At 43.5% G+C, this 12014-nt stretch overlaps 1 protein-coding gene across 2 annotated transcripts; it reads left to right on the top strand.

The window, feature by feature from the left end:
* The first annotated feature begins 2298 nt into the window (after positions 1-2298).
* FGG (fibrinogen gamma chain) lies at positions 2299-11768 on the top strand. Of its 2 annotated transcripts, XM_008267306.5 has the most exons (10): positions 2299-2423; positions 2525-2569; positions 3172-3355; positions 3469-3562; positions 5071-5201; positions 5967-6100; positions 7310-7494; positions 8804-9081; positions 10847-11016; positions 11548-11768. In XM_008267306.5, exons 1-10 carry the CDS (start codon positions 2346-2348, stop codon positions 11560-11562), a joined length of 1314 nt encoding a protein of 437 aa, XP_008265528.1. In that variant the 5' UTR covers positions 2299-2345; the 3' UTR covers positions 11563-11768. The 2 variants fall into 2 exon arrangements, with proteins under 2 accessions (XP_008265528.1, XP_002716937.1); XM_002716891.6 differs by lacking the exon at positions 11548-11768 and having other exon boundaries at positions 10847-11067.
* The last annotated feature ends 246 nt before the right edge of the window (positions 11769-12014 follow it).

The raw sequence follows: 12014 nt of genomic DNA, 5'->3' as shown, positions 1-12014 counted from the left end.
GTTCACTCCCCATATGGCAGCAATGGCCAGAGCTGTGCCAATCCGAAGCCAGGAGCCTGGAGCTTCCTCTGGGTCTTGCATGCGGGTACAGGGGCCTAAGGACTTGGGCCATCTTCCACTGCTTTCCCAGGCCATAGCAGAGAGCTGGATCGGAACTGGAGCAGCCAGGACTAGAACCAGCGCCCATATGGGAGCCTGGCACTACAGGTGGGGGCTTTACCCACTACGCTACAGCACCGGCCTCTGCTTCATTTTTTTTTAAAAGCATTTTCATATTCTATCATTTCACCATTCAATCATTTATTTAAGCCTTGCCAAAGTCACTGATTTTTGCAATTTTGGAGCTCTGAGAGATGTCAGAAGTAAGAATAGCTTGCACTCCAAGTCAATTTAAATCAAGTAATTATTGCGTGTTAAATATTTCTGTGCTAGGTGCTGTGGCCGTGCCTACATCTAATGAGGTTATTACGGCATGTATGTCTTTAACGTACAGTGCTACAGAAGAGGTCAAGCTGCCCTCAGGGATTTTGGTTTTTATCTTGGAAGCAGTAGGAATCATGAGACAGGCCCTTCAGGTGTTGTAAGATTGACAGCCACAGATTCAGAAGTGTGGATTTTGGCCAATCCAGCAGAGGGAACTACGTAGAAAAAGAAACACAATCTGAGAGCAAGGATCCTGCGGGTGCACAATGAGGCGTTGTCTTGTGACTGCGTTTGCTTAGTCTCTTAGTAGGAGTCAGACTCAGGGAGAGAAGCAGTGAGGGCAGGAGGAGACACTGGAGGTGTCCGTGATGGGGGACAGGGAGTCTCCGCAGGCTCTTGAGCGGGTGAATGTCACAGTCCCAGCCACAAATGATTCAGAGGGGGAAGTTGCTGGGTGGGGAAAAGGAAGCAGGCAGTCCAGAGAAGTAACTGGGGCCTCTACCAGGATGGGAGCAGTATAAGCGGAAAGTAGGCATAAAACGAAAGCGACGGTGTACAAACACTTTTAACAAGACGCTGTCTCATCCACCCCAGCTAATCAGATGAGATGCATGAGAAAAGCTGGGAGACTTTTTAACTGGCTGGTGGTGTGGCGACACCATTGACAAAGACTGAAGGATCAGGGAGGGGAGCTAACAGGAAGAGAACAAGGCAAGATGCGGTTTTTGGTAGAGTCACTTTGTTATCATGACGACTGATCGTTACGGCACCTAGACATTTATATTTGTTTTCAAGTCGAGAAACCTAACTATTGCATTGTCAAGACTCAGAACTAAGCACTGAAGTGTCGGCATTTCCTGTGAATCAGGGGTATTTCTCCCGCTAACCTACTTCATCACAGTTTGAAGTAAGGTTGGTTTCCGGGGAGGCAATGCAGGGGAACCAAGAATAGGGAGATTAGTAATAGCCCTAACACACATGGTAAGCTATCAATAGGAAATAGTAAGACTGACATTTTCCTCCGTAGGCAGGGAAGCTTTAGGGGGCAGAACAAAGACAATGGCCCTTCCCCTCCCTCTTTTGTTGCTTTTTCCTGCAGCTGTGTCCCTAGTAGTCAGAACATGGACCATAGATTTTCCACACACCCCCTTCTTGTCCTTAAACTTTCTTCAGATGTAACCAGATGACCCCTTGGGGAAAGCACATGGGCTCCTGGCTTGTTTCCCCTGCGTGTCAGGTGTGGAGCCTTGGTTCTCCCAGACAAAGAGATGCATAGGGCCGAAAAGCTCCTTGGGAATTGAGAACCTATGGGAACGGCCAAGAGAGGGGCAGCAAGGTAGCTCCCAGTGTTACTGGTCCCTAGCAGTATTGCATTATAGACATGGAGAAAGCATTGACTCCCGGTGCCAAAGCCATGGGTTAAACAAGGTTCTGCCTCAAACCAGGAGCTAGGAAAGGCCTTGGGTAATTGAGTTTAGGGTGGCAGGCCCCTCGCAAGGATGGGAGGGCTTGTGCGGAGGGAGGTGGGACCTCTGTGTTTGCTGTCAGCTCGTTTGGGAAGAAGTTGCATAATGCAGCCTCTGGCTCTTCTCCCTCCTCTCGGCCAAGCAAATGCTTCACCCGCCTTAGAGAAGATTTTAGATCAGAGGTAAAACAGTGAGCTGGCCCCAAAAAGGAGGAGCTTAAACCTGTGTGCAAAATCTGGGAAGCCGATTGGGCATAGGTGACGGCCAGGAGGAGACAAAGGGACAAGGGGACGGGAAGGATGTCCCCACCCTTCCGGGAAGGAGGCCCCGTGATCAGCTCCAGCCACTCGCCGTGTCACCCAGCCAGAGCCTGAGCTCACATAAAGGGACAGCCGGAGCCCCGGAGGCCACAGAGCTGACACTGCCGGGCTTGGAGCACCGGGCACCCAAGACATCATGAGTTGGTCCGTGCACCCGCGGAGTTTAATTCTCTATTTCTGTACTCTTTCACTGCTCTCTTCAACATGCCTGGCTGTAAGTGTGCTGTTCCCCACACAGGTGGTTTCAAGTGGAAAGCTGAGAGAATAAGATGATGTGTGATAAACCAGTGACACTTCTGTGTTTTTCTCCTTTAGTACGTGGCTACCAGAGAGAACTGCTGCATCTTAGACCAAAGATTCGTAAGTACTCAGCATGTTTCTCACTTGGGCGGAATGGCAGAGGGGTGGAGAAACAGAAACAGTTCTCTAAGTGCACTTGACAGTTTAAACTTCTTAAACGTGCGAGTGGATTTCACAACATTCACAGAAAATGGAATGAAAACATAGCAAGCATTTTTCCACAAACTTTTTGGAAACTCCTCCTTGTCTAGGCTTTACCTATTTTTATTTATAGAATTTGTTTAATCTTTTAATTAATTACTTTATTTGAAAGGGCAAGGGAGAAAGAGAGACAGACAGAGATCTGCCATCTGTTGGTTCACTCCCCATATGCCCACAATTGCTAGGGCTAAGCCCGGTGGAGACAGGAGCCAGGAATTCAATCAGGGTCTCCCACGTGGGTGGCAGGCACCCACCTACTTGAGACATCACTGCTGTTTCCCTGGACAGGAAGCAGGAATCAGAAACAGAGCTGGATCTCAAACCAAGCACTCTGATAACGGGATGCAGGCGGGCATCCCGAGTTGTGTTTCAAGCACTATGCCAAACGCCCACCCCATATCAATAGACTTGAAGTATAGCTTGTGTCAAGAGTTGTAATTATCTGATGGTTCTATTTTCAGGGTAGTTTTTGCCCAACCACCTGTGGCATTGCAGATTTTATGTATAATTTCCAATCCACTGTGCATGAAGATCTACAGACTTTGGAACACATGTTAAGTCAAATAGAAAACAGATCAACAGAAGCCAACGAACTGATCAAAGCAATCAAAGTCAGCTACGATACTGCTGAACCATCGGTACCAAGTGAGGACCTAAGGTCTTCTGAACGAGAAGATCATTTGTGAAGTTTTCTTGCTGGTGTTTCCAGTGTTCTGTTTGCTTACGTGGCTTTTTATGTTTCTCTTCTCACATTACAGATAAGATAGACAGTGCTACTCAGAAATCCAAGAAAATGGTGGAAGAAATAATGAAATATGAAGCACTGATTCTATCACACGAGTCAAGTATCCGGTAAGCATGTTTGTTTTAATTTGCCTTCCAAGACTGATTTAGTGTTTATTTAACAGCCCATGCTCCGGTGAGAGGAACACTTCCAGGTGTTTTTGTTGTCATTCATAACATCCGATGACAGTATGTGTGGCTATCTTGACCACCATGGAAGCAGGAGTCTTTAGTGCAAGATTGAACTGAGTATATCCTTTTTAAAAATCACACAGGAAAAAAGATGTTCTAGATGTCTTCAAATTTGCCATTATGACCGTATTTATCTCAATGCCTCCCTATTTGTCTTGCAATGTAAAATCAAACTCATGGGAATATGGATGTTAAAAAATCAAATTTGCTTTATAACAAGGACAAGCAATTGGTAGAAAATTAGCAAGTAGAAGTCTAAGCAGGGTCTTGGCTACTAAAGTACATGAGACTGAAGTGGGAAAAAAAATCCCGAGACTACGTTTAATATTGTAAAGCTTTGTATTGATCGTGACACAGAGAACCTGCGATTACACAGGCTGCTGCCTTCGCTTGGAAGTAAATGGTCTCTGCTCACAGCACCCCCCCCCCCCCCCGGAACTCAGGAGCTTTCGGAATATGGGCCCTTACACACAGCTTTAGTTTCTTCCCTACTTTTTTTTTTTTTTTTCCAAATAATTCTCAAAGCAACCTGAGAAATAGTGGCTGCAGAGAAATGATCCAGGGAGGCTCTCTCCTCCCTTTGGTATCAGAAAGTCATTGTTATTCTATTCTTGGGATTGCTATTTTCATTGCCATTTAATTAGTATTGCCCACCATTGCAGTTGAAGCAGAGTATTTTGCAGAAAGTAGCTGAATAACTTGTCTAAATTGTTCACAAGTTAAAGACAACAGTAGTCTGTGCATTGGAGTTTTCTGTCCTTTCTGCGTATTTACAAGCACCCCATGGGAGATCACAAAAGCAGGGGGTTTACTTCCTCCAGCCCTTTTCCCAAGTTATTAAGGAGAAACACTGGAAGAGAGGGAAAGTGGCTGGTGTTCTACCTGTGACCATGCCTCCCACACTCTTCCTGTGTCAGTTACAGATTGAAGTCTGTAAACAGAGCTTTAGTGGATCCACAGCTAAAAGCACATGGAAGTTACTAAACAGACCCTTTGCCACTTCTTAACTACCCCGGGTGCTCCCATCAGCCGGGCTTCTCACCAGCAAAAACCCAAAAGGATCGCTTCCAGGGACCTTTGTTTATTGACAAGGACTTTGTATTCAGAGTCCAGGTTACATGCTTGCTCCAGGTGAAAGATGCAAGTCAAAACTATATTTCTGCTGTAATTGATTGTGTGTGTGTTTGTGTGTGTGTGCACTTCTGTTTACAAAGAAGCATGGACTTTTAATTTACCCCAATTTAATGACAGAATTTTATAGCTGTCCTAAGAATAGAATTTGTCACGCAGTAATTCTTAAATAAATGATAGGATTTTGAAACAATACAAACATACTCCCCCAAAAGGAGTACTTTTCTTCTGGTGTCTTATTGTTCTGTTTGTAGATTTTTGCAGGAAATATATGACTCAAACAATCAAAAGATCATTAACCTGAAACAGAAGGTAACCCAGCTTGAAGCAAAGTGTCAAGAACCTTGCAAAGACACAGTACAAATACATGATACAACTGGGAAAGGTAAGTGAAAAGTTTATAATGTGATTATTTTCATCCATGCAAATATACAAAGTAAAGGCAGCTGTACAAAGGTACTTCTGAAAAATTATAAGGAATGGAACTTTAAAAAGTTCATTTTGGAGCAAACAATGTTGAAATCCATAGAGATGGAGAATCTTCAAAAGCTTTATGGGAATTGTATATTAAGAAAAAACTACATGGCTTTCAAAATTTTGCACCAAAATTCAATGATTGCTGTCTAAATATTTCTTTATTTTATTTGAAAGGTACAGAGATAGAGAGAGACCAGTAGAAAGATAGAGAGATGGAGAGAGATGTCCCATCTACTTGTTCACTCTCACAACAGCCAGGGCTGGACCAGGCCAAAGCCAGGAGCTTAGAACTCAATCCAGGTCTCTCACATGTACCCGAAGTACTTGAGTCACATCTGCTGCCTCCCAGGTACCCACTGGCAGGAAGCTGAAGCAGAAACAGAGTAGCCATCCTCAAACTGGCTCGCAATATGGGATGCAGGCATCTCCAGTGGCAACTTTACCACTGCACCAAACACCTACACCTAAAATTATTGCTAAATTCCATTAAAGCTAAAGATTCCAATTGTTCGGACTTTTCTTGAGTAGCTCAATATAATTCAAAGGAACGATGGTGTGAGAAGCAAGGAAATATTTCTTGAGAAATGCATAGTTTACAATATTATAAAAGATTATTTTCAAAGCTGGCACAGCCTTACCTGGATTTAATAAAAAGTTTCTTCTTCTCCTTCAGATTGTCAAGACATTGCCAATAAGGGAGCCAAAGAGAGCGGACTTTACTTTCTCAAACCTCTCAGAGCTAAGCAGCAGTTCTTAGTCTACTGTGAAATCGATACAAATGGAAACGGATGGACTGTGCTTCAGAAAGTAAATTTTTTTCTCATTCTGGGTACTTCATAAGCAGCTCCGTTGTTCCTGCTGTATGCCAGACACTTTCCCAAGCACCTGGTGAACATTAACTCATTTAACCCCCACGCTAACCCCAGGAGGGAGATACTGTTGTTACCTGTATTTACAGAGGAGGAAACTGAGGTACATAAGGTTAACCAGCTTGCTCCAGATCACACAAGTAATAGCGAAGTCAGGATCTGAACCTGGGTGATCTGGTTTCAGAGCTGCCTGTGTTGCTCTACTTGGCTAGCACTGCTGTTATAGATCCATGGAGGCACATAATCACAAGGCCGTGGTAATAAAACGGCTGGAAAGGACCTCATTCATCAGGTAGATGGGGACCTAAGGCTGTCCATCACAAGACCATAAAGCCCCCTCAGTGGGCACAGTTGAGTTGCTCCGAGTAGAGGCCCTTGGTTATCTCTGCCAGCCACTAGCACCCACTAAGGATCCTGGCTTCTTCACTTTCTCTTTACCTGCTGTCACTGTCACGACTCCTCCTGCAGGGGGCACCCAACCAGAGTGAATGACGGAGGTAGTGATAAACACAGCCCTTTCCATCGGTGAAAGAATCAGTCATGTCAAGCCTGAGTTCTGAAGTCCTCTAAGTACCTTTTAATACTCTCATGAATTAAGTGTCTGTCTCATATTCTCCTCCTGTGTAATCCTACCAGCAAACTAGATGAGGAACTGAGACAGCTTTCCCAAGATCACTTAATAACTGATGAATCGGCCGGCGCCGTGGCTCAATAGGCTAATCCTCCACCTTGCGGCGCCGGCACACCGGGTTCTAGTCCCGGTCGGGGCGCCGGATTCTGTCCCGGTTGCCCCTCTTCCAGGCCAGCTCTCTGCTGTGGCCAGGGAGTGCAGTGGAGGATGGCCCAGGTGCTTGGGCCCTGCACCCCATGGGAGACCAGGAAAAGCACCTGGATCCTGGCTCCTGCCATTGGATCAGCGCGGTGCGCCGGCTGCAGCGGCGGCCATTGGAGGGTGAACCAACGGCAAAAGGAAGACCTTTCTCTCTCTGTCTCTCTCTCTCACTGTCCACTCTGCCTGTCAAAAAAAAAAAAAAAAAAAAAACTGATGAATCATATCCCCCATATTTTCAACAAAATGTTGATAACACGTTCTTCATGTGCACCAGTAAATGCCTCTCCCTCCTTTCCCACGCACTTGTGTGAATAGAGACTTGACGGAAGTGTGGACTTCAAGAAAAATTGGATTCAATATAAAGAAGGGTTTGGACATCTTTCTCCTACTGGTACCACGGAATTTTGGCTGGGAAATGAGAAGATTCATTTGATAAGCACACAGTCTGCAATCCCATATGCATTAAGGATTCAACTGGAAGACTGGGATGGCAAAAGCAGGTACTGTTTAGAAAGGATTCTAATTGATTGTGGTAGAGATTATCTGGAACATATATTTTTCAACTATCAATAGAACAAAGGCAAAGACAGTGTGAAAAATGCAAAGACCACATCCAGTAGTTTCCCGTAAGGGTCTGTTTGGTCCTTGGACAGTCTAAAGAGATAGGTCCTCTCCAGGTTGGATCTGAGTGTTTTCAGTTCAATTTACATACCCTAGAACCATTCATAATTATTGTTGATTACTGATCTTTCAATGCTTACTGGAAATTGAGGTTGGTGAATAGAGTCCAGAATAGCTATTTAGTGAGGTGGGTATTGTTATTACTTCCCTTTGACCAACTGACTTGCCCAAGGTCACATTGCTGGTAGATTGGAGAGGTGAGATATGAACTCAAATAGTTTGACTCTGGAACCTACCCTGTTAATAAGTCTCCGGGTTAAGAAGCAAACCCAACATCTGACTTCCCAGTGCCTTCATGATCCTTCTTTCTGTCACATTACAGGCTACCTTAAATTTAATCAGTTAACTCCTTCGGTGATCTAGATTCTGAGATCTGGGAGGTTTTGAGTACTCTAAACCTAATTAAATACAGAAAAAATACACAACCCTCTCATTACGTGTATAGAATGATGAAACATCTTCTGTCTCCAAACACAAGGATTTTTTTTTGTTTGTTTGCTTCTCAATCCAGGAATTACTATAGGCAGCAAATCTCCTATGAGAGTGCTCCTCATTTCCAAAGTCCTGGAGATCAAGGAAGAAGCTAAATATTTTCTGGAAATCTCTGATCATCTAGACCCATTCTTCCCTACGTTCCATAGGATTGTGGCCCTCTTTCATGAGTTGTTCCCAGGGAGAATCTCATCCTCATTCTTGTGGTTCATGTTAGCTTGGCGACACCTAGAGCATTTTGGTTTTGTGGTGCTCTAGGAGACCCTGCTTCTCATCACTACCACTTGCCTAGGGAAAGAAGACAATCCTTTTAGGATCTCACCCTTCAGGTGGTACCAGTAGCTAATGGAGTTGTATCTCCTCAAGTTTGGTGCATTGTCAGACAATTAATGTGATCTATGATAGCATGTGGGAAAAACCTAAGCATTTAGTCCCGTTCTGGGTAGTGTTGATGAGATCCAGCCTGGCTTGTGCATTCCTTGCCTCTTGCCAGTTGTACAGCAAACTTTACTCAGTGAGCACCTGTCAGCCTTCAGAAGCAAAGTGAAAAATTCCAAGCAACTATCCATGGAAGAGGGATCCTCAGAGCTCACTGAGTAGGTTGAGAACATGATGTCTCTCTTCCCTGCTTCACAGCACTGCAGACTATGCCATGTTCAAGGTGGGACCAGAGGCTGACAAATACCGCCTGACATACGCCTACTTCCTTGGTGGAGATGCTGGCGATGCCTTTGATGGCTTTGATTTCGGTGACGATCCTAGTGACAAGTTTTTCACATCCCATAATGGCATGCAATTCAGTACGTGGGACAATGACAATGACAAGTTTGAAGGCAACTGTGCTGAACAGGATGGATCCGGTTGGTGGATGAACAAGTGTCATGCTGGCCACCTCAATGGAATGTATTACCAAGGTATGGCTTTGTTTCTTAGATTCCGTATTAAAACATATTTATTTATTTTTATAAAAGGTAGTAAACAGATAGAAAGAAATGAGAAATCATAGTAATGATACTGGAACTTTTGTCATATAATTCTCCATTTGAAACCAGAATTGGATAAGACCAAGCTTATGCCCGAAACATCATTCTATAAGAAATCCATGTGCTAAAAAACAATTAGCAGTTTGTCATTGTGTCTGAAACTCCACCACTAGTATTGGCACAGTGGCTTATGACATCTCCTTTAGATGTTGCATATAAGTGATCTGGACCCAGTAATATTACCATATTTATGCTTGTAAATACACTAGACTGAGCTAAGGTGGAGCTTCAAAAATGGAAGAAGAAAATGGAATGAAATAGGCCAGTGCTGCGGCTCACTTGGCTAATCCTCCACCTGCAGTGCCGGCACCCCGGGTTCTAGTCCCGGTTGGGGCGCCAGATTCTGTCCCAGTTGCTCCTCTTCCAGTCCAGCTCTCTGCTGTGGCCCGGGAAGGCAGTGGAGGATGGCCCAAGTCCTTGGGCCCTGCACCTGCATGGGAGACCAGGAGGAAGCACCTGGCTCCTGGCTTCGGATCGGCATAGCGCCCGCCGTAGCGGCCATTTTGGGGGGTGAACCAGCGGAAGGAAGACCTTTCTCTCTCTCTCTCTCTCTCTCACTGTATAACTCCGCCTGTCCAAAAAAAAAAAAAAAAAAAAAGGAACAAAAAGATTAATGAATTTTGGCATAAAAGAAAAAAATCTGAAATCCATGCATGATTTTTTCATGATACACATCTTCCATGAACTTTTCGAATGCATTAATGTGTGTGTGAGATACAACCAGTGAGCAGTGAGCAAGTACCTGCAGAAATGACATAAACATCAAGGAAGAACTGATCAGAACCAGGGATTAGGAAAACTTGGGAAAGGAATTGAGCCTGAGGACTGTAGACACTTATTTTAGGATGGGGTTAGGCTGCAGTTCATTGTAAAGCAGGAGTGGTTTGAAACACTGGTTTTACTTATCCACCACCTGCAGCCTAGCCAGGAGACAGCGTGGAATCCTCTCAAATATTAAAGTGAACTTTCATTCTTTCAGTACATTGTTTATTTGGAGACATCTAACTTTTCTGTGTTCCAACAAACCACGCAACTAGAAGGCTCTCTCAAGGAAAGTGCCATGTTGTTAGTCTGCAGTACCTAGTAGAGTTAGACTCACACAACTCCCTTAGAAAATTCTATGAGATGCGGTGCCCAGGGACAAGAAGAAAACAAATCAATCTGGTCTCCACTTTATAATGAAGATGTGAACTAGCATTCCAAAACCACGCTCTAATGCCCCTCATACTTTCTTCAATTAAGCAGTAAAATCATGCAATCAGATAACCTGAGACCACTTAGGCAGGAATCAGTGGCTCTTGCCCTCTAACCTGCCTACAGAAAAGATAGCTGAGGCCAAGATGGTGAAACAGGAAGAGAGAACAATGGTGAAATCTGAATCTGAGGTTCTAGTTTTCTTGATACCGTAGGACTGTGACCCTGAAACACACCATAGATATAAGGAGAGATTGAATAACAAATGTATTTTAATTATCAATCAAAATTTTATGACTCTTATGGATATTTTCAGTTAGTGAATAATATTACAAAAATGTGATGTGTCTGGGAAGGCACCTTGTAATAGAAGGTTCTTTATAGGCTTTCTCAGGTAAAGCAATGTAAGAGCAATGATAGGCACGTCTGCACCTTGTTGCAGGTGGCACTTACTCGAAAGCATCTACTCCTAATGGTTATGACAATGGCATCATCTGGGCCAGTTGGAAATCCCGCTGGTATTCCATGAAGAAAACCACCATGAAGATAATCCCTCTCAACAGACTCTCCATTGGAGAAGGACAGCAGTTCCACGTGGGAGGAGCCAAACAGGTCAGGCCTGATCACCAGGTTGACACAGAATACTAATAAAACCCCAGAACTCTCTAGAGAATTGACTATTGCTTTCTACTGACCCACAAATTTCAAAACTTTCCTGAAGATGTCATCCTATTTTCTTATCATATTTATTAATTTTAATAAATTAATCTAAAAAGGATGTTTATCCTTAAGTGAAATTAAAACTTGTTTTGGACTGTATTCACAAATAACTGAAATCAGAGAAGTTTAAAAATGTGTATCTGAGGAAATAACACTTTGACTTATTTCCTAAACATATAATAATAACCTATTACTTTTTCACATTTTTATTATTACTTGTCACTTTATTGTGAAAATTTTTTGTTATTTTTATTATTTATTTGGTATTCTAGTATATACTAATAAAATAGGAGAAAGTTTTAGAATTTCAGATGCCTAAGTACTTTGCCATGTTTATTACCCTTAATTAATGTTTAATTCTTCCTTTTAAATATACAGAATTATGTATTTTAATATATTTTTGTTTCTGTTATATATTTATAGGCTGGAGACGTTTAAAAGACCGTTTCAAAAGTGATTTGCTTTTTAAAGGACTTTATCTGAACAGAAAAATGTACTATTTTTCCTATGGGACAATGGACTTTTCAAAGCATCACTTGGCTTTAAGAGTAAAAAGAACTGATGTTGAAAACTCCACTAACAGTTTTATGCTGGTGATAATTTATCTACATGAATTTCAATAAACATGATATTTCCTAGGAGTAGCTGCGTAGTACCTTTTACTGACCACTAAAAACCATGACATCCCATCCGTTTAGTTAAAACCATTGGGCATTGGCCGGCGCTGTGGGTCAATAGGCTAATCCTCCACCTGAGGCGCCGGCACACCAGGTTCTAGTCCCAGTCGGGGCGCCGGGTTCTGTCCCGGTTGCCCCTCTTCCAGGCCAGCTCTCTGCTGTGGCCCGGGAGTGTAGTGGAGGATGGCCCAAGTCCTTGGGCCCTGCACCCGC

Source organism: Oryctolagus cuniculus, chromosome 8 (genome assembly GCF_051225735.1).
Source record: "Oryctolagus cuniculus isolate XC-2025 breed Fujian yellow rabbit chromosome 8, ASM5122573v1, whole genome shotgun sequence".
NCBI classification, from domain to species: Eukaryota; Metazoa; Chordata; class Mammalia; order Lagomorpha; family Leporidae; genus Oryctolagus; species Oryctolagus cuniculus.
Note: the sequence above shows the minus strand (reverse complement) of the source record. Positions and strands in the feature narration are given on the sequence as shown.

Coding starts and splice junctions, on each gene's coding strand:
- FGG (XM_002716891.6), top strand. CDS start 2,346: ATGAGTTGGTCCGTGCACCCGCGGAGTTTAATTCTCTATTTCTGTACT. Junction 3,356..3,468: donor TGCTGAACCATCGGTACCAA/GTGAGGACCTAA, acceptor CTCACATTACAG/ATAAGATAGACAGTGCTACT. Junction 3,563..5,070: donor TCACACGAGTCAAGTATCCG/GTAAGCATGTTT, acceptor TTCTGTTTGTAG/ATTTTTGCAGGAAATATATG.